This window comes from Typopeltis vanoorti, chromosome 6 (assembly GCF_054136105.1).
Source record: "Typopeltis vanoorti isolate ZY-2024b chromosome 6, IOZ_Tvanoo_1.0, whole genome shotgun sequence".
Taxonomy (NCBI): Eukaryota; Metazoa; Arthropoda; class Arachnida; order Uropygi; family Thelyphonidae; genus Typopeltis; species Typopeltis vanoorti.
In genome coordinates, this window is record NC_143554.1 from 44064616 (window position 1) to 44090571 (window position 25956).

Genomic DNA, 25956 nt, shown 5'->3' on the forward strand with positions numbered 1-25956 from the left:
GTTCAGTAGTTAGGGCGTTGTTATCTGAACTGATTAATTTTGCCCTGTTAGATAGGGGTTTTTATAATCCTATTTTGTTTGGAGTGTAGGGGGGGGGTGATTGCTGGTGAAAGTATCTACCTGCATGTGCATATTTTCTGTAAACAGAGAAAGCTAGGGATTCATCAAACTGGCGTGTAATCAGTGTGTCTAGGAAAGGGAGATTGTTATTGTTTATCTTTTCCAAGGTGAACTGGATCCTGGGGTGTTGATTGTTTAAGTGCGTTAAGAAGTTGTGGAGTATAGCCAAGCCATGCAGCCAAATAGCAAACACTTCTACATTGTTACTTAAATATAAAGAGCCAATAGGCTTCATTTCGGCGATATAAACATTATTTAAATTAAGGGGATATTAAATCCCACATTGTTTTAAAAGCGAATAAGAAACTCAAAGATTGGAATCAGAGAGTTTCGTGCCGAATATAGTATAATAAACTATAAAAGTATCGGCGATTACTAGCGTGAGCTAATGCAAGTAGTCCTAGTACATAGAATACAAACTCGGGCAACTCGTAGCAAAGGTGGTAAAGTTCTGATCGCTATTCTTGGTATTTTCCATGTAAAAACACATTAATTTGGTCTAGCTACTCACTGATGAAGCCTCAATAAAGGCTGAAACCGGTCTGGGTAGTGACCTCCCACGATAATGTAATAACAGCATACATTTCCTGGGAAATGTGTTTTTACATTATGGAAAATACCAAGAATAACGATCAGAACTTTACCACCTTTGCTGCGAGTTGCCCAAGTTTAAACTACGTACTAGGACTACTTGCATTAGCTCACGCTGGTAATCGCCGATACTTTCATAGTTTATTATACTATATTCGGCACGCAACTCTCTGATTCCAATCTTTGAGTTTCTTATTCGGTTTTAAAACAATGTGGGATTTAATATCCCCTTAATTTAAATAACATCTACATAGCATAGCAAACAGTAGATTTATATGGAGCTGAGCTTAAGGCTTTTTTTTCTAAAGGTCTCTATAAAGAAGTTGGCCAGGGGTGGAGAACCCATGGCTGTCACCTCTATCTGCTTGCAGAATTTTCCTTGCCAAACGAAATATCCTGAGTCCATGGTGAACTGAAATAGGGCTTGAGATATCAGGAAGAAATTTGGCTTGGATGAGGTCCATGGTATCTTTGAGTGGGATGGTGAATAAGGAGGAGACATCAAAACTGATCATTATGTCAGTGTGTTGGAGTGAGAGGTTTTCTATACTGGCTTTAAAGTGGGCTGAATTTTTTTTTTGTGTGAAGGTGTGTTGCCAGTATATTGTGTGAGCAATTTGGCTAATTTGTATGTAGGGGAATCAGTGCTATCCACAATGGGACATAACGGCACATTCTGTTTATGGATTTTTGGTAGTCCACATATTCAGGGGGGGAGGATCTAGAGTTAAAAGGTTTTAGTTTGTTAATCACTTCTTTGCCTGTGAGGCATGTGAAAGGCCAAGAAGTGAACCAGGGATCCAAAAGGCCAGGCCTGATGGATCCCTGGCTTTCTCTGTTTACAGAAAACCTACACATATAGGTATATACATTCACCAGCAATCACACCACTCCCCTCCTAACAATGAGACCAGCCACTTCCCCTAGACCTACCTGGAATATACCAGTCTCTTGTATTTGCAAACTGTCCTACTATAGCCAAACAGGCAGGACAGCTAATATCTGAACATAAGGACTATATCCAGTTCCACCAATACAGCCACTCAGGACTTGCTGACCATGCTCTTCCCCACCCCCCACCACCACAAAATATGCTGAAAGAAAGCCACTTTACTACACTGCAGCAAGTATAAAATATGAGAGATTATTCCTGGAATCAGCCTCTGCTCTAAAAAAGCTACCCAAACCTCAACAAATTTGGATGCATGAGACAGTCCCAAATATGGGAAGCTTGCATTCTAAGAACATCAGCCAAGACAACCCAATGTAGACTACTAAGGGATACCTTTAGGACTGACTTCAGTTGTTTTCTACAGGCATATTTGTTTAGTGTTAGTGCCTGCATGCACATTATTTTATGTTCCCTGAAGATGGTAATGTAACATTACTGAAATACAGGAAGTATTAAATGAAGTTTTTAATTAATATTCTAGTATAAGTTGTCTTTCCCTAAAATCTGACAGTTATGTATTATCAACGTATAAGTTTATCTACAAGTATTTCAAATATATGTAAATATTTAAAAAATCATTGTAAAAAAAGTGGAGATGCAATCCAGTTTTCTAAATTACCTCCCCCTACTCCCAAACAGAAGACAATGCATGAAACAGCTATAATTTTGTCTGATCACCAACTGCAAAATTAAACACTTTTTACCAAATCCATCCAGAGCGCCTCCGTAGCGCAATTGGAAGAACGACGGTACATTGCGCCCTTCGATTGGAATAGGCCTAAGTTCGATTCTCGTCGCGACGGGAGGAATCTTTATCTGGTCGATTTCAATCGATGGTGAGTTAGCCGATCTCATACGGAGGTAGCAGGGTTTTTTCTCCCGGAAACTCGGGTTTTTCATCCCGCATACATACAAATCGGCCCTTCAGAACACACGCAATTTACAGACAAAAATTACTAGTTGTGGTGGTGTTGGGGGTGGGCGGTGGATGGCGTTGGTTCGTAGTGGAGGTGGGGTGTGGAGACAGTTGGGGATGTCCTCCCGCGGTGAGTCTTCGGACTCCTTGGAGGTATCAGGAATAATAATAATAATAATAATAATAATAGTTCTGGTGTGTCAGAAATGCACATCTTCCCTTTAGCTTTACTATTTTGAATTTCAAGTCAATAAGTATACAGGTAGCCCTCGTATAACGCGGATGTTAAGTTCCATAGAAATGCCACGTTATATAAATCGAATTGTGCTAGACTCAGATCATATAGAAAAAGTAGGGTTAGGATCCGAAATCGTTTTTTTTTTTTTAAGATTATATAAACAATGGCATATCCAACAAAAAAATATTTTTATTTAATTCAGGTAATTCATATATCATAGTTTATTATATGAATAGTAAGTTAAGAAAACAAACTATGAAACAAATACATAGTATAAAATTACAAAAAATTATAAATTGTACGTAAACTTCATTGCATATAATGCATAAACGTTTTAGGCAAAATAAAATAAGCTGCATATTTTAATCGTCATCACTCTCTTCAAAACTAACATATCGTAGATGTTCTTTATTTACGAGTGGCCGGACGTCGTCATCACTTGAAATTTCTTGGACATCATCTTCTTTTTCTTCCTAACATGGAATTTAGACCAAGTGGTCTAAATTCCATGTTACAGTCTCATGCTCTCTTTCTTGGTCTTCCGATTCTTCTTTTTCCACTTATTTGGTATCTGTATAATATTTTTGGTAGTTTGCTGTTGTCCATTCGATTTTGTTGGTTGTAAGATTTCTTCATTTGTTTTGTGGTCCCACTTGGTAAAATATAACCAGCTGTTTTTCTGAGGAACTTCATTTCTGCTATTTGAATTCGTTTTTCATCTTTCCTTTTTATGGAAAGATGAAAAACGAACATCATGGACATCATTTGTATAATTCTCATTGCATACTTAAGCTGATTTAGTTATCGAGTCGTCAGTAATAAGAACCTTGCTTACCACTATGCTGCAATTTTTTTTATTAAATTCATAATACAGAGCTAAACAAATATCCAATTGTCTCGTGAATTTTTCGGAGCGCTCCATTGAGAGATCATTATCCACAAAATAACTTTCTTGCCAAGTTCAATCCTGCTAATTTCTTTAAACTGAATTCTTTAACGGATTCATCGTAATCAGAATCTTCAGCAGGACTTTCCCCGCCATTTGGTTCGACGTCATCTATTAATTCCTCATTTAAATCTATTTACCCATCAATTAATTCACTCATTTCGTTTTCAACCATATTGCCATTACTATAAAAATATTTTTTTTTTTACATGAAGAAAAAGCAACCAAAAAATAAAGTGCTTAGCTTGAGATTAACACACTTATGATTTTTAATGCACTTTCCTGGCAGAAAACGAAGACAATTTTCAACAATAAACACTTTATACGGTAAACAATTCACGTACATGTGTGCTAAAGTGCATTTTCGCTACTTATAACTACATGCACGATACGGACAGACGCAAATTTAGCAAAGATAAATTTTAATTTTTAAGTTGTGTGGTGAAAAATATATGAAAAGAAAGGGTTACTACAGTTTGTAGACCGTCTTATATCGAAACCGCATTGTATAAGTACCGTATTATACGAGGGTTGTCTGTATTTGCAGTGCATGTGTGCTCAGCAGAAGTCGCGTGTGCTGTCCGAAGTGCTAGACTTCCTTGAAGAAATTTCGCTATTCTATACCATAAGGTGGTGTATGGAGGAGCCGAATCCAGAATAAGGCAGGTGACCAGTGGTGTGCCTCAGGGCTCTGTGCTTGGGCCAATGTTGTTTAATTTGTATATAAATGATATAGGAAACGGCTTAAAGGGAGATATTCAGTTGTTTGCTGATGATGCAAAGTTGTGTAGTGCAATAAAAAATCAAGCTGATGTTGAAAGTTTGCAGGAGGATTTAAATAAGCTGGTAAAATGGGCAAAAGAAAATGGATGTCAGTTCAATGTGGAAAAGTGTAAAGTCATACATTTTGGGATTAAAAGATTACCAGCTGTGTACTACATCGATGGAAAGGTACTCCAAGAGATTGATGAGGCTAGGGACTTAGGGGTATTGGTAGATAGGGAGATGAAGTTCAGAGGACACATTGCTAAGGTGTCCAAGATTGCACATAGGATTACTTGGTTGTTGAGGAACACACTGACATCCAGAGATAAAGAGGTTATTATTCCCCTTTATAAAGCATTGATACTTCCACATTTGGATTACTGTGCTCAGGTCTGGTCGCCTGGATTCCTTGGAGATGAGGAGGCTGTGGAGAGGGTTCAGAGAAGAGTGACCAAGTTGGTGAGTGATATAAAAAATGCTCCCTACGTTGATAGATTGAGAGCTTGTGGATTGCAGAGATTGGTTGATAGGCGAAGAAGAGGGGATATGATAGAAACATTCAAATTACTAAAAGGTTTTTATAGGATTGATGCAGGGGAAATGTTTCAGCTGTGTGATAGTGATGGAAGAACAAGAGGTCATCTCTGGTTAACAAAGGTGTCAGAACAAGGTTTTTTGCCTGGAGGGTGGTGAATGAGTGGAATTCATTGCCTGACTTAGTTGTGAGCTCTTCGTCTGTAAATGAATTCAAGAAGAGATATGACAGATATTGTGTTTGCTAGTTTGGGTCTCCCGCGATGAGTCTACTGACTCCATGGAGATACCCGTAATAATAATAATAATAATAAGTACCGTATTATATGAGGGTTGTCTGTATTTGCAGTGCATGTGTGCTCAGCAGAAGTCGCGTGTGCTGTCCGAAGTGCTAGACTTCCTTGAAGAAATTTCGCTATTCTAGTCACTAACTAGAGGAACTTTTCCTAAGCGTTTTCTCGATTGATTAACCCAGTTCCTGAGTTAATCAAATCTCTGGCATGGGCAAGTGGATTTTTTCTCCCAGGAACTCAGGTTTCCCGTCCCAAGAAAAATGCCCATAGAACCCACACTATTTTCAGACAGTAAACGGTGTTAGGATTAGGGACCACAAGATGGCAGCACTACTCAGCCACCTCTCTTCATTGGATGCCATGTATAATTAGTGATAGTCTTTAGCCAGCTATCTTTGATTGGCTACCAGGGGAGATTGACTTCCTCCCCCTCTCAGTCTCCAAAAGTTAGATAGGGCTAAAATGGCCTTGCCTACTCCCTATACGGGAATAAAAGACATTAGTTGATCAGCATATTTGACAGAAGTTAGATTGGTTCTCAGAGCCATACTTATGCTTTTCCTGAGGTGATAGTGCTCTGGAGCCTCATCTCATTGTTTCGGGCCCTTAAATCCATATCACCAGTTTCATATCCATCCCCATTTGTTAGAGTTTGCATAATAGTTCCATGTGATATCCTGTCAAAAGCACTTCTAAAATCCAATGGTATCAAATCTAACATTATTTCAAAACTGAATGTTTGTAGAAACTATGAAAGTTTTTCAAGACGACCTGAGAGTTTATAAGAGTACAGTCCTTGGCATCCCCAAGTTGCCTTAGTATGGACTACTTAAAAGACATGGATGCTGCCCAAGCATCCACATATTCACTTTTTATTAGTCCATTTGATAAAGGTTTCACTGGCCTGACAGCTGTTTCAAACTGGTTGGTTCTCTTCAGAGAGACCAGGCAAAAACTCATTTAGTACTAAGGAAATCAAAATGTCAGAAATGTATTTTTCTTATGTGACCTCTCGGTTGATGTGTAAAAGTAATTACTAAAGAAAGAGAACCAAAAGACTTCATTTCGGTGATGTAAAGTTACATAGTGGATATTAAAAAGTCGACATTAAAACTGAAAGTTTGTAGAAACCATTAAAAACGGTATCATCGCATGGCCATTCCTTTATCGAATTCAGCTGTCATCCTATGATAAAAAATTGTTACCTCTCTCTACCATCTGTACCCATTAAATTTATCCTTCCATTGTCATTCTTCCTCCTGCTTGCCACATAACAAAAAACACTCTTTGGGATTTCCTTTCCCCTGTTCTGCTAATTTCCTCTCATAACCTGTTTTGGACTTCCTTACCATCGTCACCTTTCTTGCATGATCCTTGTACTGTTCATGAGTAAGCTGGTCTCCTTTCTCCTTATATATCCTCCACAACATTTCCTTCTTTTGCAGTGCATGCTTAATGATACTACTTATCCATCTAATTTCTATCCGATTTACCCTCATGACCTTGATCTACAGATATCTCTCTCAACTATCCTCTATGCACTGTGAACATCCTTTCCTTGCAGAAATTTATGCCATGGTACTGCTTTAAGCTGCCTCCTATTATATATAAACACTAACTTAGAAACAAAAAATGTAGTTGATAAAATATGGCACCAATAATAACACAGTTTAATTACAAGTAGGCAATAAGAGAATTCATGAGGCAATATAATATAATTCTTAATGCATATTCTCTATTTCAAGAACTTTGTTATGTAGGTCTCACAGCATGGCTATCATATTTGATTTTAATATCCTTTATCAAAATCAGCTGTCATCCTATGATAAAAAATTAACAGATTACTATGGCCTTCACAAAGCCAACTGCTCCTTGTAGAGTATCGTATTCTTATCCACCCATTCCTGGATTCTCTTTTTGATCAACTTTTCCAGTACTTTTACTACCACTCCTGAGATACTGATTTAAGCATATGTATGCACAAACACTAATCCTTATTATTGTGCACATTTGACAGTCATGCCAAATGTAGCCTGTGCATGATTAAAACAAAAAACATGAAACATCACTTGTGTATCCTTTGAATGCAAAACTAAAAAATTATGAAGCTAAATGTTCTTTTCCACAGTACATTTCTTACCAAAAATAACTGTAAATTTATTTTTGGTAAGAAATAAATAAAGAAAAAAATACTTTAGGAAAAGCGCTCTCACACTATACTGGCAACACACCATCACACATAAAAAAAAACTCAGCCCACTTCAAAGCCAGTATAGATAACTTGCACTCCAACATAATGGTCAGTTTTGACGTCTCCTCCTTATTCACGAATGTCCCCCCCCCCCCCTCAAAGAAACCTTAGAGCTAATCCAAGCTAAATTTCCTCCCGATATCTCAGCCCTATTTCAGTTTACAATGAACTCGGGATATTTTGTTTGGCAGGAAAAAATTCTACAAACAGATGGGGGGAACAGACATGGGTTCACCACTTTCCCCACCCTTGGGCAACTTCTTTATGGAAACTTTTGAAGAGAAAGCCTTAAACTCAGCCCCACAAAAACCTACCATATGGCTTTGCTACGTTGATGATGTGTTTGCCACAATTTGAGTCTAAGCATTTTAACAGGAATTAAAAAGCGAGCTGTTTTGATAAACAGATTCAATTAAAGCTGTACTTTGCATTAATGAAATTATTTCCTATATTCTTGTATATAATTATCTTGTATTTTCTTCTATCTTAACTATCTTTCCTTTTTATATATAAATACAAAATTTCCTATTTTGTGAATAAGTTTAAAGCATGGTTGGATGAACTTTATATGTGACAGGAATCTTTCATGAGTCTTTGGACTCCATAGAGATCTGATTTAATAATAAACATTCTGAAAATCACAGTCTTGGCAAGCAGCATACAAAATATAACTTTCTAAGCACGGCAATAAGAAACTAACATTCTTTGAGAACAAGTTGAAAAGAATGTTGAATAATCTTCATAAAACTCATGGTTTGATGGAATAATCATATTTAATCTTCATCTATAGATGAAACCCTCAAGTATAGCGAACAGTATGGCCTCAGTTTCAACTTTAAAAAGACAAAAATCATGATAATTTCAAGAGAAAACCAAAAATATGCATCAATATATAAAGGAAATAAATTAGAACAGGTGCAAAAATACATATACCTCAGACACTTGATCACAGAGAATGGCAGGACAGAAAATGAAATTAGAAAAAGGATTGAAATTGCAAGGTCAGCTTTCAACAATATGAAAAATCTACTAACATCTAGAGAATTAAATCTGAAAACAAGACTAAGAATCTCCAAATGCTACATATGTTCTACATTATTATATGGAGTAGAGACATGGACACTCTCCAATCTGAGTGTGAAAAAACTGGAGGCCTTTGAAATGCTGCGAAGAATTATGAGAATATCATGGAAAGACAAAAAGACAAATGAAGAAGTACTAGAGATGGCAGGCGTAAACAGGAGCCTGATGAAAGAAATTAAAAAGAGAAAAAGTCAGATATTTTGGACATATTCTGAGACATAACTGCCTGTAAAGGACACTTCTCGAAGGAACTGTTGAGAGAAAGACAAAGACTGGAGTGGATGAAAAATACAGAAGACTGGACCTATCTCTCATATGAGGAATGCAGCAGAGAGACGCAGAATAGGACATGGTGGAGACACATGGTAGTCAATCTCCTGGAGGGAGAAGACACCTGACAGGATAGGACGGTTTTATAATTCTTTCACTTAAGATTTTTATAAATGTTCATTACTGTAGAATCATTTATGCTCAACCTAGAGTACATCAGTACATGGTCACTGTACTTTAATATTACACAGCAGTTAGTATTACCTTATTGTAACTTAACATAGACATGAGAAGTGACATTACTATGAGAATTTTCAGTTTTTTTTTTTTTTTTTTTTTTTTTTCTGTGCAGAGCTCTGAATAACGAAGCAGCTTGTTAGGCTGCAACTGTTCGTATCTGAACTCATTAATAGTAATTTGCTCAAAACCTTAAAAGTTCTTACCCTACATATCTATTTTCATTCTCTATGAACTTTTTTCCTGTCAATTTCAAACATGTATCAGTGCCAAGTATATGTAACTGTTGCACGAGATTATGGTCTAAGTTGCAGAGAGGAGGTTGGCTTCTATGGCATATCTGGAAGGAGAACTGGTTAAAAAGAGATCCAGGGTATTTGGGAGAGTAAAGAGATATCAGGAATTTGCATAAGTAGATGAACAATTTGCATTATATCATTGCTTATAGCAAAAACTTCCACCTTTCATCCAGCTTTGTCATTGGAATTGTAAAAGGGGAGCCAGTTGAAATTCTGGACATTAAGGTTGCCTATGAAGAAGACCTCACTATTTGAATAGCTGGATTGCAGATGGTCAAATTTCATGGAAAGGAATGTGTAGAGGTCTGAGTAGTCACCAGAGTTTGCAGACTGGTATATAGAGCAGATGAATATTGCCAGAAAAGGTTGAAATAGAGGAGTTCTAAATTAGCCTGCAGTATTATTATTATTATTATTATTAAACAAGACCTCATGGAGTCAAAGACTCATCTGGGAGGTCCTTTTATCATACACACATCTCATCATAACGTGTGTTAAACACACTCAAACTCCTTGCAGACACCACACTCTCAGGCAAGGCATTAAAATCATTCACAACTCTGCACGAAAAAAACCTGCCTCTCACTCCCCTACTCACACCCTCTTTATACAGTTTCCAGGGATGACCTCTGGTTCTCCCCTGATCTCCCACTATTCTCCATGGAACTTCTCCACCACTGATCTTATAACAACCCCTTACCAACTTGTAAGTTTCTATCATATCTCCCCCTCTTCCTTCTCTCCACTAGACTCTGCAAGTTACATCTTCTCAATCTTTCCTCATACTCAACATTCCAGAGGTCAGAAACTACCTTAGTCAGTCGCCTTTGGACCCTTTCCAACATCTCTTCATCCTTCTAAAACCAGTGACCAAATCTGGGCACAATAGTCCATGTGTGGCCTAATCAAAGCCTTATACAATGGAACAAGAATCTCCCTACTTCTACATGTCAGTGTCCTCCGCATCATTCCCAGAAGTCTTTGTGTTGTCTTCACAATTTTGGCGATGTGTCCCCTAAATTTTAGATCCTTATCCACTATCACCCCCAGATCTCTTATTTCCTCTACTTCCAACAATATATTCTCACCAAGCATAAATTCTGCATCCCATGTTTGTTTTCCAAAATTTAAAACCTTACATTTTGCAACATTGAACTCACATCCCCATCACTCAATTTATTCAAGTCTTCTTGTAAGGCCAAAACATCTTCACTACTCTTTATGGTTCGTCCCAACTTTGCATCATCTGCAAACAATTGAATATCTCCATCCAAATCTTTGCCAATATCATTAATATACAAGTTAAACAGTAATGGCCCTAAAACAGACCCCTGAGGCACTCCACTAGTGACTTTCCTTTTCCTGGATATTGCACCCCCATACACAACTTGTTGATACCTATCAGATAGCCAGCCTCCAATCCAATGCACTAATCTAATATCCAACCCCATCTGCTTTAGTTTGACTGTCAACTTATGAGGTACTCTATCAAAAGCTTTTGCGAAATCCAAGTATATTACTGTGTATCCTTCTCCTCTGTCCAAGGAAGCAGTCACTTTATTGTAATAAGTAGATTACTAAAACATGACCTCCCTTTAGCAAATCCATGCTGTCCATCAAAGATTATACCATTGTTGTCAACCCAACTCTGGATCCTAGTTTTCACAAGCTTCTCCAACAACTTAACCACAACACCTGACACAGAGCTAGGCCTATAGTTTGATGCTTGAATACGATCACCTCCTTTATGAAGTGGCCCAATCTTGCCCTCCTTCCACTCTTTAGGAACTTGACCAAGTGCAAGACTCGTATTAAAAAAATATGTCAAGGCAGGTGTCAACTCTCTGGCACATTCCTTCAGAATACGCAGTGATATACTATCAAGTCACACAGCCTTATTTATATCTAGTTTACTCAACTCCCCAAACACCTCTTGCTCACTTACAGTCAGTCTCTCCTCCCCATCATCAACTGCTCTCAATCTCTCCATGAAGTCACATTCACAAGATTGAAAGATCTTTATGAACTGCTCATTAAGTATCTCCACCACACATTCTGCAACAGTGTCTTTATACCATTTCCTCCAATCAATGTCATCCTTCCATAATCATTCTTTCTTTTGCTGGCTACATATCAAAAGAACTCCCTAGGATTCTTTTTGGCTTCATTAGCTAACTTCTGTTCATACCTCTCTTTAGCTACTCTCACCAACCGAGTCACCCTCCTTGCCTGGTCTTTGTAGACCTCATGAAATTGGTTACTTCCACTTCTCTTATGCTGCCTCCACAATGCCCTTTTTCTCTGTATCACATGCTTAATCTCTTTATTCGTCCATCTCACACCTACCTTATTTAACCTTCTCACCCATGGTATACATTTAGACATTGCATCTACTAAATAGTTTTTGAAAATCCCCCACGCTGCATTGATCTCTTTTCCAGCTAACTCCTCATTCCATGCTACTACACCTGCAAGCTGTCTCCTGAGCTCTTCATAATCACCCCCCCCCCTTGTAGTTCCACATATACCCTTTTTTCACAGGGGTCCTTGCACTGCTGGCAACCACCCAGGTAATCACCTCGTGGTCACTTTCACCAATTGGTGGATGATTGGTGGACCTCATTTATAATTACATCCTCTGATGAGATGATCAAATCCAAGACCCTTAATCCTCGTGTGCCCTCTGTTACATACTGTCTGAGGTAGTTATCCCTCAAAAACTCAAGAAACTCATTTTCTTTACTTCCATTTGCTATCTCTTCATTCCAGTCTATATTGCCATAATTAAAATCACCCATAATGACCCTTTTCTTATTTGCTTGGCTTATTTGACTATACATTTCACTATCACCACCATCCACATTACCAGGTCTATAACAACATCCCACCAAGTATTTGATTCTATTCACCTCTATCTCACACCATACTGCCTCAAAATCACTGGCCCTATTTCCCTCTTGCATCTCTACCTTGTATGGACATAACTCTTTCTCTATCATCAATAGCACTCCCCCTCCCTTTTTACCCCTTCTATCCTCACGAAACACATCATACTTTTCCATCTCTGTTCCTGTCAGGATGTCGTCCTCATCTAACCATGTCTCACTTATTCCGACAATCTTTGGGTGCACAGATGCAATTAGTGCAACCATTTCATCTGCCTTGTTTCTTATACTTCTAGCACTGGTATACAAACACAACAGCTCGTTTCTGGATCTACAGCTAGTTCCACTGATACCACTCACTCGATGTAATCTCTCCATGCTGGACTGGGGCCATTTCCCTTTCTGCTTCTTCATTTTAGAATCCTTTGCAATCCCATCTGTTTCCTCTTGATCCCTGGTCATCCCATTTTTTTCCTGCCTACACATGCTCTCACCTCCTCTTGGAGCATCCACCTTTCTCATGCTGTGTACCCCTGTCCACCCTGAGCCTCCCCACTTCCCTGCTCCTCTTGCACACCCATTCTCTCATTTTCTATGCTCATACCACTCACTTCCCCATTCATTTCCACTTCTTCAATCTCTCCTGTCTTACTCTCCTGCTCTTCCATATCACTCCCCTCTCGATCTGATTCATTCTCTCTATTCACTTCTCTACCTTCCAGCAGCAGTCTCTCCAAGCAACTCAGACCATAACCACTCAAATGCAGTCCATCGTTCCCATACAGCTCACTTCGTCCCTCAAACTCATTCCACACATTAATAAACTGTACTCCCATCTCCTCACACATTTCAGCTAGAATATCATTCATAATTCTTTCTCTCCGCCTCATTTCACCACAATCATACCTAGGCAACACACTGACTGCCCTTCCTGTTACACTATTCTCTTTTATCTTTCCAAGCAGTCTCCTGACATTCATTTTGACATGCTCTTTGTTCTCTCTCAAATCATTTGTACCAATTAATACAATTAACTCTTTTGCTCGCTCCTGCCTCATATCCAATGCCTTAATCACTCTACTCATTTTACCGTTCCTGGAAAACATACCTTGTGCATTTTATCCTCTAGCACACCTTTAATAATGGAGTCGCCATACAACGCTACTCGCTCATCTTTCGTTAACTCTTTCATGCCATCATGATTTATTTTAATAGTTTTGACCTGAATTCTCTTAATTTCATTCCGCATCCATTTCATTTCTTGCCTCATCCAATCCAATTCACCTTCCGAATCTCACGACACATGCTCTCTATCATTAAATCTTTCTAACTCTCGACCCCCTCTTCTCACTTTCCCTCTCATTCATCCTTCTTTGTTTCCGTACTTTCAGTCCAACATACTTCCAACTTTCACTATCATTCTTCTCACTTTCACTCTCTCTCATTTATCTTTCTTTGTTTCAGTACTTTCGGACTAACATGCGTCCAACTTTCGCTATCATTCTTCTCACTTTTACTGTCATTCATCTTTCTTTGTTTCAGTACTTTCGGTCCAACATGCGTCCAACTTTCGCCATCATTTATTCTTTCGATTTTTTTCACTTGCAATTTCTGCATCACGCCATTTCTACTTTCATTCGTTCTCTCAATTTCATTTCTTTTCGCCTCACTTTCATCCCTTTTAACATCCGTTATGGTTTTCAAATCGCTCTTTTTCTTTTTTCCTGATTTTTTAACATTTTTTCGCCTCTCTTTCTCACCATCCTTCTCTTTCAAACGTGCACTCGCGACACAATCGGTACTAACACTTTCTGTCATCAATTTCATATTTGCATTCATCAGTTCCTTGTTCAGGTCACACTTTGCACACACCCTTCTTCCATCCGCACTAAACATCCACAAATCATTTATGTAATCAAAGGAATACATATAACAGACCTCACACTTAACGAAACGACTGAAATCTAAATTAAAATGATGGAATGACAATGCCGCCGCCATTTTTTCCTCTCTGTAGGTTACTAGGTCTAATAATAACGATTTTGTAATTTAGTTTAGGCAAGAAAAATCTCCCACACTAATAATACTAGTAGCATACAACGTTTACAGCCGCTCTTGTCTAATCTCACACAGACACAAATATCATCCTTGTGGCAAAAGGAATTGTAAAGTGTGTAATTTGAGCATTAGAGACAAAAAGTAGTACATATAGATGCTTTCTGGGTTTCTGTCAAGAGTAAGAGGTCTGGTTTGGATGACTGGAGGTGATAGTGAATGTCATTTATGGTGTTAATGCCATAGATGTTAGTAAAGTGGATGTGAAAATGAGGTTTTAATGAGAGGATTCTGGCATGGTTTATAAACCAAGGCAAATTGCAGTGACTGGTTGTGTTGTGTATTTATTTGAATAAGTTAATGAAATGTATGATGTAATATAGTTTATGAAATGTTTATTGGAATGTACTGAAACCAAAAAGTTTCAGGAAAGAAACTTTTTGGTTTCTACCTGATGAAGTAATAAATTAATTCACTAGCATTTCAATATGTCATCATCATCAAATTCCTGCCATGTACCCTCAAGGGGTGTACAGGATATGATAGTACTACATGAAAAAAATTACATCATTACTAACTTCCTATCTACAATTTTCCTCCAAATCAGTCTGTTACTTGTCAAGACTCCGACATTATCAGATCTTACATTTCTATTGTCTAAGGCACTTTGTACCGTATCAATCCACCTATATCTTGGTCTTCCTCTGGGTCGTTCTGCTGCCAACCTGGCAGAGAACACTTGTTTTGCTAATCTTTCCTCACCCATTCTGTTTAAATGACCATACCACCTGAGATTAGCTCTGCTAATGCATTCCTGGATGCTGACAATGTCAAGTTCTTTCCTAATTTTTAATATGATATTGCCATTGATGCCATCTGTTCATGCCTCTAATCTTTCTCAGGACTCTCATATCTGCAGTCTCTAGTCTTTGGTCAAGTGTTTTACTTCTGACCCAGCTCTCAGATCCATAAGTTAAAACTGGTTTGAACACTGTCTTGTATACAGCTAATTTAGGGTTCCGACTAATTTCTCTCTTATTCCATTTGAATTTATTCAACTGACTTCCCACCATACCAGATTTGCTGATTCTTTTGTCTATTTCTATATTTAATTTACCATCTTCACTAAAAATCCTGCCTAAGTAGCTGAAATGTTTTACTTGTTCCACAGGTTCTCCATTCACAACACAGTTGACATTTTCAATGATTCTGCCTATTTTCATTGTCTTTGTCTTTTTATTGCTGACCTTCATACCATATCTATTATAACAGTTATTCAATTTAGTCAGAGAATCCTGCAGACTTGTAGCGGATTTATTTAGAAGTATAACATCGTCCACATAAAGCAAAGAGCTGATTAACATCTCCAATTTTGATATCATGTTTAATACCACTTTCCTTCATAATGCAATCCATATAGGTAATTAATAACAGAGGGGATAATGTACATCCTTGTCTCACACTCAGATTTAACATTAAACCATCTTCCTATACTTCCTTCAATTCTAACTGCTGACTTACAACTCAAATAAAGACAGTATTGCTTGATATAATGCCCCATTGACACCATATAACTGTAGCGTATTGAATAGCTTCTCTCTTGGCACCTTGTCACATGCATTTTCCAAATCGACAAAACTTAAATACAGATCTTTGTTATATTCCCATGCTTTCTCGACTATTTGTCGTAAAGTGAAGATCTGATCCTGACAGCCTCTATTTGGCCTGAATCCAGCTTGTTCTTTGCCTAGCTTTTCTTCCACAATTCTTCTCAATCGTTTCTCAAGTATAGTTGCATAGATCTTGCCAGGAACACTCAGTAGGGAAATACCTCTGTAATTCTCACATTCAGTTTTATTTCCCTTTTTATATATGGGTACTATGAGAGCTCTACTCCAATCATTGGGAATTTGTCCCTCTGTCCAGGCTTTCTGAACTATGCAGTGCAGCCACTGTAAGACTACCATACTTCAACATTTCTGGTCGAATATCATCTACTCTTGCTGCCTTTCCACATTTTAAGCCTTTAATGGTTTTTTCTACTTCAAGTATGGATATGTATTCCTGACTGCATGTCTGGTCAGTGTTTTTTTAACACTGTGCTGTCATCACTGCTTGTTTCATTTAGCAATTTTTCGAAGCAATTACTCCATACTTCAAGGTTATCTTTTTTCTCCAGTTTTCATGTCACCTTTATCATCTCTAACTCCTTTTACAGCACTCTTTCCTCCATTCCTAAGCTTCTTCAACAACCTCCAGAATATTTTGCCACCTTTTTGATATTTATTTTCTATATTCTTGCCATAGTCCTCCCATGACTTTTGTTTAGCTAGTTTTACACAGTGTTTAGCATTCTTGCATTTGTCTCTGTATTCTCTAAGAGCACAAGCTGACTTATTTGCCAGGAACTTTTGATGTGCTTTCTTCTTTTCCTTCACTGCCTCTTTAACTTCCTGTGTCCACCATGGAGTTCTAATTTTTCTATCCTTGCAGACAACTTCACCACATGCCTCTCTATCTGAATCAATCAGGGTTTTCTTCAAGGCTTGCCACTGAATCTCCAAAGTTTGATTCCTGTTCTCAAACTCTTTCATTTTTTCTTCAATAATCTTTGTGTATTTTAGTCTACAGTTCACATCTGAGAGCTGCTCAACTTTGATTCGCTTTAAAACTTTCTTACATGTTATTCTTTTCAATATGAAATTCAATTTTATCCTGCTCAAGACTAAATAGTGATCACTTCCAATTTCAAATCCTCTGTACACTCTGGTGTCCTGCACCTGGGAGAAAACATCACTATCAACAATAACATAGTCAATGAGACTTTTCTTATTCCTTGCCTATTCTCTCCATGTGAATTTGTGCACATTTTTATGTGCACAATTTGGAACATGGTGTTAGTAATAACCAGTCCATGTCCTGAGCAGAAATCCAACAGATATTTGCCATTATTATTAGCTTTGCTCTTTTCTCCAAATTTTCCCAAAAATTTCAATATGTTGCAATTTTTAATTTATGGAAAATAATGGGTAGTTCTTCATACTTGGGAAAAAGACTTTTTGAATTAGGGAATTATTATAGTGACATTTGCACACAGATTCCGCCCCCCTCCCCCACCTTTCTAAAGAATATTTGTTTTATGATAATTCCATCAAACACATAGCCTACTGGTACTATTTTAACATGCTCTAAGGATCAGATAATCTGGGAACTCTGCTCTGAACCAAATGTGGTACTTCATACTATTTCAAGTTCTCCAATTAGTTGGGGGTGATATTAGAAACAACAGTGCCACAGTTGGGATTTGTACCCATAATCTGCAAATTGGAAACCAAACATACTATCCTATCAAGCAACCATGCCAGTGTGAAAGCTTCAGTTAAATATTGCATGTAAATAACATCTATAAAATGCTTCCTGTGTATACATTCACTCAAAGCATGGAAATGAGTGACTTCCCTCCTGCACAAGCTATTCTGTGTATAATATCGATCATAGCTTAACTGTGGTTGTGAAATACAAGTAAAAGATATTGTAAAATGAATATTATTTACATCTTCTATCCTCTTCTCTGCCACCTAACAGATATATCTGTAGATATATCCTTACCACAGGACAAAGAATGAAAAGAAAGGAAGTGGTTCCTTTCTTTTCATTCTTTGCCCTGTGGCGAAATTTAATTCTACACTACTGGCTGTTTTAACTTGGTTCAACACTTGATTTTGGAAGGAAAAGTTAAATTAATTTTTTAAATTTATGAATAGCAGTAATGAGCAAGTTTTAATGGGGGGGGGGGGAACTGAAGAACAGCAGTGGCCATTTCATAAGTGGGTTTAAAGCAGCAAAATAAATAAATAAATACACAATGAATCATACTTATTGCTTGAGATTACAAGTTTTGTAACATGAGACAAAGTATCAAGTGTATGCCATAACATATTTGCAGCTGACAGCATGAAGCTTAACAAGGTGAAACATCACTTTTTTAGTAATAAATGTTCTGAAATCAAACAAACTTCATATATCTGAGTGGACTTTTCATGTTAAAGAAATTCATATTATTAATTTTGTTCATAATGGTAAATATCGATTATGGATATTTACCATTATGCACAAAAGGGCCATAGAAAAAGTCTGTTAGTAGATGATTTACTATAAATTAATCTCTAAGACTTTGATAGGGACTTGTCAATAGTTTGTTACAGTGTTACATCATGAACTGCTTATCAACTTTACTCTGTAACTACAAACCTTCTTCACTCTATCTTCATAATGAGCACCACACAAGACTAATTGCCATTTTTGCCACTTACCTCTGGATCCTCTCTAAAACTTGCACATTCAAGAAACATTCAGCCAAATGCTTTTTTTTTCCTTGAAATTCAATTCAATTCCAACAAAAACTCTGTTAGCATCATATAAAGTAGCCAATTATAATTTTTATAATTTAAATATATGCAATACATACATGCAAACTAACTGACATGTTACATCAGTTTGACTTTGTTATATCTGACTGCATTATGGTGAATATATCTCTTAGGTACTTTTGCCAAGGATTGTCAAGCTGTTTGTAAGTTTAGCTGTAGTAAGTTAGTGCTGCATGATGTGACCTTATCAAAGTTTGTAACTATTTTACAACCAAACTTTTTCTGAAATTTTTGTAGTTCAAAATTTCCTAAAATACACTATATATTTGAATAAAATTTAAGTATACCTGAAAATGAGGATCACAGTCACAATAAGTGAGTAATAGTAAGACTGCAAGATGAATACTGGCTTTTGAAAAAACATGTTATAGAAAGATTTTATGAATTAGATGGTTGCAAAAAAGTAACAAATTAACCATATAAGTAACCCGCAAAGAGAATCTAATGCAGAAAATAATTTGAAGGAAACCTAAGTTTCCTTCAAATTATTAATTGACATATTTGTTGAATGGATAACAGTAGAAAGATCAAACCCTTAATGTTTAGTACAATGAAAGGTATAAAGAGAACAGTGGATAGATGATGGGAAGGAGTTGTGGAACGAGTTTGCAGAATTTGAGTCACCAGGCAATGGACAGAGAAAAATGGAAAAAAATGTTGAGAACAGCCTCAGTCACCAAAGGGCACTGTATTGCATCACTCTCAGTTCTGGGCAGTTCCTCAGTATCATTGTCTTCATCACTATTAGTTCCAGACATATCACTTTCTTCAACCTCTACTGTATCACTGCTATTTTCTGAGTCACTGTCTATATATATGAGATCATCCTCACTTCCATCCATGGCATTGCTGATTCCACATTTCTTGAAGAACTTCAACAACCACCTCTTGCCTGACTCCATTCCATGAGTTTAGGACCCATTTGTATACTTCAGTAATGGTTGGTTTTTTCACTCTTCCTGTCGGTGTCAAATTATTACCTGCTTTTTGCATCCATTTATTCCATTTCATCACAGTTTTGAAGGGCTTGTTGATAGAAATATCTAGTGGTAGCTGACCTGTAAGTTCAGGAGGAATGACTGCTAGCTGTGTTTGCAAATCCACTGCAACCCTTTTTGTCTTTTCTGTTAAATGTGCTTGGAACTGATCAAACACAAGCAGAGCTGACCTCTTTGAGAGTCCTTGGGTCTTCTGGACCAAATCTTTGCTAACCAAATTGCCATGATCTCTTCATTCATCCAGCCGTTCTTATGAACTTGGACAAGGACGCCAGGTGGTATGCTCTCTCTCTCTCTCTCTCTCTAGGATAGATTTTCCTCTTAAAAATCAGCATAGGAGGCAGTTTGGTACCATCTGCACAGCATGAAAGGACAGCGGTATAGTGTGTCCTTTCATGACCACTTGTTTTGACCCCTTTCATATCAATAGTTCTGTTGGAAGGCACATCAAAATTGAGAGGCACCTCATCTATGTTTGCAATCTGACTTGGTTCAAAAGCATATTTTTTTCCAAAGTTTTATGACATAGAAGTAAAACTATTGGATTTTATCCTCATAAGCTGGTGGCATTCTGGGCTAACTTGGTGTTCTCATGGCCAAACCCTTCTCTCCTCATGAAGTTGAAGCACCATTTTGCTTTTCCTGTGAAATCAACAATGTTCATTTCTCTTGCAAACCTCATATTGAATAAGCTTGGTTGACACACATATCCCACTCTGGTGCTGCTTCATAATCCAAGCCTCTGCTCCAAGTATGGCCATTTTGCTGGTTTTCCTCTTAAGGCCCTCTTCTTTTTTGGCATCTTGAGTAGTTGTTCTTCCTTTTTCTCCACTGTCTAATCATACGCTCAGTGGGAAGGAGGTCCAAACTGTCTCTGTGAAGCTTTATTTCCATGTTCTTTTGCATAATTGATGACTTTTAACTTGAATTTTGAAGAATATGATAATTTTTTTTTTTTCAGACATTTTTATGGGCTAGTGCTCAAAATATTGTTAATGCAATAACTTACCCAGGCAACAAGTTGCAGACGTATGAATGCTTTCAGAGTTCTGATTGGCTTATTCAGAATCAGCCATTAATGACATCAATCGACAAAGTTAACAAAGGCTAGTGATTGGCGGAAGCCTGTTCGCGGAGAAAAGGTACCGGCAGTTTCGCACATGGCAACCGCAGGTCTCTCAACCGGTTACCCCCCCCCCCCCATGTATAAGATGACACCCCAATTTTTGGTCTAAAAATTTTTAGAAAAAAGTATCGTTTTATACACAGAAAAATACGGTAATATTACACTTCTAATTTACAAATGAGAGTAGAAGAATACACATGCTGGCATACTCTTCTCAATCTGGTTTCAGTTCTAGAGAGAGGCATTTAAAAATCTCCTTATCACTCCTACATAATAGGCACTCATGCATAAAATTCACAACCAAAATGAAAGTCTCATAATTAAAGCAATTCATCTAGATTTAGTATCTTCAATTTACACAAAAATGCCATATATCCAGAAACCTTCAAGTAATAAAGTACAACCAACCAACTTGAATGAAAATAATTCCACAACATGAAATATCTTCAGGGCCTCCACAGCTAAGTCAGTAATAATGATGTTTGGAAAAACCTATGTTCAAATAAAAGCAAGTCAGCCAGTCTCACATGGGAGGTGGATTTTTTATGATAAACCAGGCAGAGAACAAATACTTCCAATCTCTCAAATTTCCAATAATAATTTAAAAATTGCCACTTTTTTAATGTTAATCCCACCATGAAACAATGTAAGCCTATCATATACTGCCAGTGGGTTAATAATTAGAGAATCTGGAAATACTGCTCTAGAGATCTGAACCAACTTTTATCAAGACTTTTCAAGTTACTTCACGCCTTCAATAAGCAGAAAAGTGATCCCACATAGGGTAACAGAAGTTACCCTATGTGGGATCCATAATATATTTAGGTCATCCATGACCTAAATATATTATGAATTCCTAAATCATGAAATTTGTCTTTCAATAACAAGGATCAGAAAATGATTCCTGACTCCTGATTAGAGATATCTAGGTCTTTCCCAATCAAAGTTCATACAAATATTCTTCCAAGTGTATGATGGAAGTATACTTTCAGCAAAGCAAGAAAAAAGATCATGTTTAATGAATGTATTATAGCATTAGAAACACTTTCTTATTCATAAATTAACAAATATGCTTCTGCAAAACCAACTTTTATCAAGACTAATCACTTTAATTATACTAATTCCTGACAGTTACTACCATTCAGGATTAATTGTGTATCATAATACTAAACTAATTGAAACTACCAAATGCAAAATATCAAAGATTGTTGAAAATCTAACATGTTTGTCAACATTTAAAAAAAGTATTTGTTGCTTGATAATCTTGAAAACTTCAATTTAAATTCTAGAAAATTAAATTGTGTTAAATTAAACTCTTAAAAACCTATTAAACTCTTTCAAATCCACCCGCACAGTAACTTGATGTTTCCTGGACTTCAAGGATATGTTAAAATAAATCCTACTCTATATTGTTAAAATAAAATATTTATTGTACTGGCAATAGAAATAACACACAGTAAATTTATCACAGCAACATTTGTACAAAAGAGAAGAGGTTTTCTGTATGCTAGATAAGCAACAAAATATTTTTCTAACTCTTGCTAATTTGCAAATTTGAGACTATCAATTATTGTTTTATACAAATTAGTCAAGAAAAGAAAATATGTTTTGCTAGCATCTATTTACAAGATGGATCACAGGAGTTTTTGAAATGACATTCTACTCTACTTACTCAATTCTCAGTTTACATTAATATCACGTAGTTTCTGCACTAACAATTTCTACCATCTCTTTGCATAAAGGGATAGATGAGTTAGAATTTATCTGCAGAAACATATGGCCAATATCAGAATATGCTGCATTGTCTGAATTTCCTAAAGCAATCCCCTCATATCCAACTGATCCTACAGCAACATTACTTAACACCGTTCCAGCTGTACCCAAATCTGTAGGCTCTAGGAGCCTATCAGAAGGTAAACATGACTGTTTAACAGATTCCTCTTGAAGTACAGGATAGTCTACTTCTGCTATATATTCTGCAATGTTATCAGTATGATGAGACACCACATATATTTCTTCATGTGGCAAAGTATTTTCAGATTTAAAGGTCAATGTATTATTAGGGATAAGCTCTTGCATTGACTGAAAAGAGCATGCTAGAGTTCTGCTATTAGAAGGTAACGTCTGAGCAATAAGTTCTCTTTCAACAAAAGATGCATCATTTTGAGTACATGAGTTATCAGCAAACTCATTTTCCTCTATCTTGGAGTCTTTATCAACAAAAGATGTTACATGTTTATAATTACAACTATTCTGCATATATTGCTGAATATCTTCAGATGTCTCATCACAGTTAGAGTTATCCTGTGTTTTTGAAGAATTTAGGTCAACTGTTAGCTGTTTATTCTTGTAGTGTGAAGGCAATGTTGCTGATGACATTAGCTGATATGAACCAGAATAACTGTGAGGTTTAGCTTCTGAAGATACTTGCAAGTTTATGTTTGTATCCAACAAACATAGTGATGGTTTTGTAAAAGGAATTTGATTTTCAGTGCATGGCAAATTTGAATGTTCAGAATCAGCAGCTAATACATCACTATTCACAGCTTCGATCTGTGCTGTAATGGTACTATCCTCTCCACAATGTTGTTCAACAGCAGCCATTACTGGAATTTTTAATTGTACTGATTTTAAGGTGCTACTTTGCTCACTGGCAAGATTCTGACTTGCAAGTTGTCCAAATTGCTGTAAATCTTCCAGTGTGGTTGGGACTAGCATTTGCTTTTCATTAGGCCCTGTTGCAATTTTAACTAATAATGGTACTCCATTAACAGGCTTTAATAATGCAAAAACTGGTTTGCCAAATGTTGAAGATGATGGGCAAACAATTTCATTACTGAAAACTGGCTCTATGACTACAGGAGTTGATGATTTTTGATTAGTATCATGAGACAAAACATCTTTTCCAGAAAACAATGTTTTAGCATTAGAGACTTTAGAAAAGTCATGAGTGTTTTCAGAAGATGTAGAGGCAGGAATTTTGGAATGAATGCCTTGATTACTGGAAGCAGAGGCTGATATGTATAATGAGAGAGAAGGTGATGGTTTTACATTTACTACAGATGGATTAGTTGCTTGCTCAGTTTCACAGTTCATCACTATCGTTTTATCTCCATTAGGAAATGTTACACAATGCTTCAAAGAAATACCTTTTTTGATATGTTTCAGTTGTTCCATGATTAAGTCAGTGAATTTCTTCTCATTTAATTTCAATAAACGATCTTTAGAATTGCATCTGATGCCATGTTTATATTCCTCATGACAATGGAGAGCATACTTTCTAGGAAAAACTTTTCTACACATGCTACAAGCCAATTTGGGCTTCTCAATATGAGCATGAGCTTTATGACATATCAAATTTGACATCTGAAACAAAAAATAACCAATTACTATATGGAAATTAAATGAGAGCAAAAAGTGTTAAAAATGATTATATATACCACAAAATATGTAATTAATATTTCTGATGTTACTGCTGGTATATATATATATGCATTTCTATTTTTGGAAACAAAGGACTAATCAAATTATATACAAAAAATCACATATTTGAGTTAATTTATTCTACTGGAAGCAAGCATAAAAGTTTCTGCATGAAGTATCCTCTGGCCAGTTATTTGTATAACAAACACAGCTATCTTCACTCCAGGATTTCTCAACATTCAATAATGAACAGTACACAAAAGCAGGAAGTATACATTGCATATATTATGGTGAGAGTCACCAATCTTATACAGATGATGAATCTTATGATGAAATCTATGTATAATACCAGTTTTGTCTTATTACAAGGTTTACAGCAAGAAGCCAAATACATGGTGTTTTGGCATGTATGACTGTAAATTTCTCTTGATGATTTTTCTGTTTTATGGCATGAAAATCCCAAGTTTCAGATAGTGAAACCCAGCACCCATATGAAGTTTATCTAGTGTAATATAAACTGTCACACCTCCCTGTTGCTTAAATAAACTTGCTGCTATGACTTCAACGTAATTAGAAGTTACAGCAAATGGATTTTATTTGTATTCAGTATTTTTCTAAACTTTTAAAAATTATTTTAAAAATGTTATGCTGCCGTGTTTCTAATCTATGAGATTAGAAATCCAAAATATTCTAAGAAAATACTTCAATTTAAGACATAATAATAACCTTTCCTCTTGTCAGTATGTTTTAGAGATTGATGAAGTGTTGATAAAGTGTTTGCTGTATAGAACTCCTCTTTATCTGATCTTCATGAATTTCTTAGAGAAATTAATTTTTTTATGTTAGGCCCATACACAGGAGGTTGGTTGGTCAACCTATAGTACATTAGTACCATATAAGGGTAGTGGGTTGGGAAAGGAGGAATTTGTTTACATTTTATTTGAATGACTTTAAATTGTATACCTCGGGAAACACAGCAGGTGGGAGACTGTTCCACAGTGCAGCAGTTGCAGGGATGAAGGAAGAGGAAAAGAAACTTGTTCTGTTTGTTTCTAGGTGTAGTGTGAAGGGATGTTGTGCAGCAGCTGCACGTGTTCCAATGAGCTTTGTACTGAGCAGAGGAATTATTGATGTTATTTCAGATGAGCATTTCCCATGGAAATATTTGTAGAATATACATACTGCAGAGACCATACATCTGTGTTAAAGTGGGGGGGGGGGAGTTGTAAGGGATGGATCATTGGTAAGTCTAATTGCTCTCCTCTGTATTGAGTCGAGCATTTTGAGAGAGCTTTTAGGGGCCCACCCCATATGTGGGAGCAGTATTCAATAGCTGGGCGGATTTGTGATTTAAATAATGTTAATAGCTGTTCGGGGGTGAACTAAAGTCTTGAGCGAAAGAGAAATCCTAGTTTTTTTGAGGCTGAGGATGCAATGGTTGTGATATGTTTATGCCAGGAGAGGTTTGATGTGAGGATGATTCCAAGAAACGAGATCTCAAGCAAGACCCAAGAATCAAATTTACCCTAGAAATAGAAGATCTC

At 36.8% G+C, this 25956-nt stretch overlaps 1 protein-coding gene across 6 annotated transcripts in view; it reads right to left on the bottom strand.

The window, feature by feature from the left end:
- Window positions 1-22396: 22396 nt before the first annotated feature.
- Window positions 22397-25956, bottom strand: part of LOC150105413 (uncharacterized) — a 362599-nt gene continuing 359039 nt past the window's right edge. For all 6 annotated transcript variants that reach the window (XM_090394785.1, XM_090394784.1, XM_090394783.1 and 3 more), the window contains one exon: window positions 22397-24355. In XM_090394785.1, coding sequence (XP_090250911.1) covers window positions 22685-24355 — 1671 coding nt within the window. In that variant the 3' untranslated portion in view covers window positions 22397-22684. The remainder of the gene's footprint in view (window positions 24356-25956) is intronic.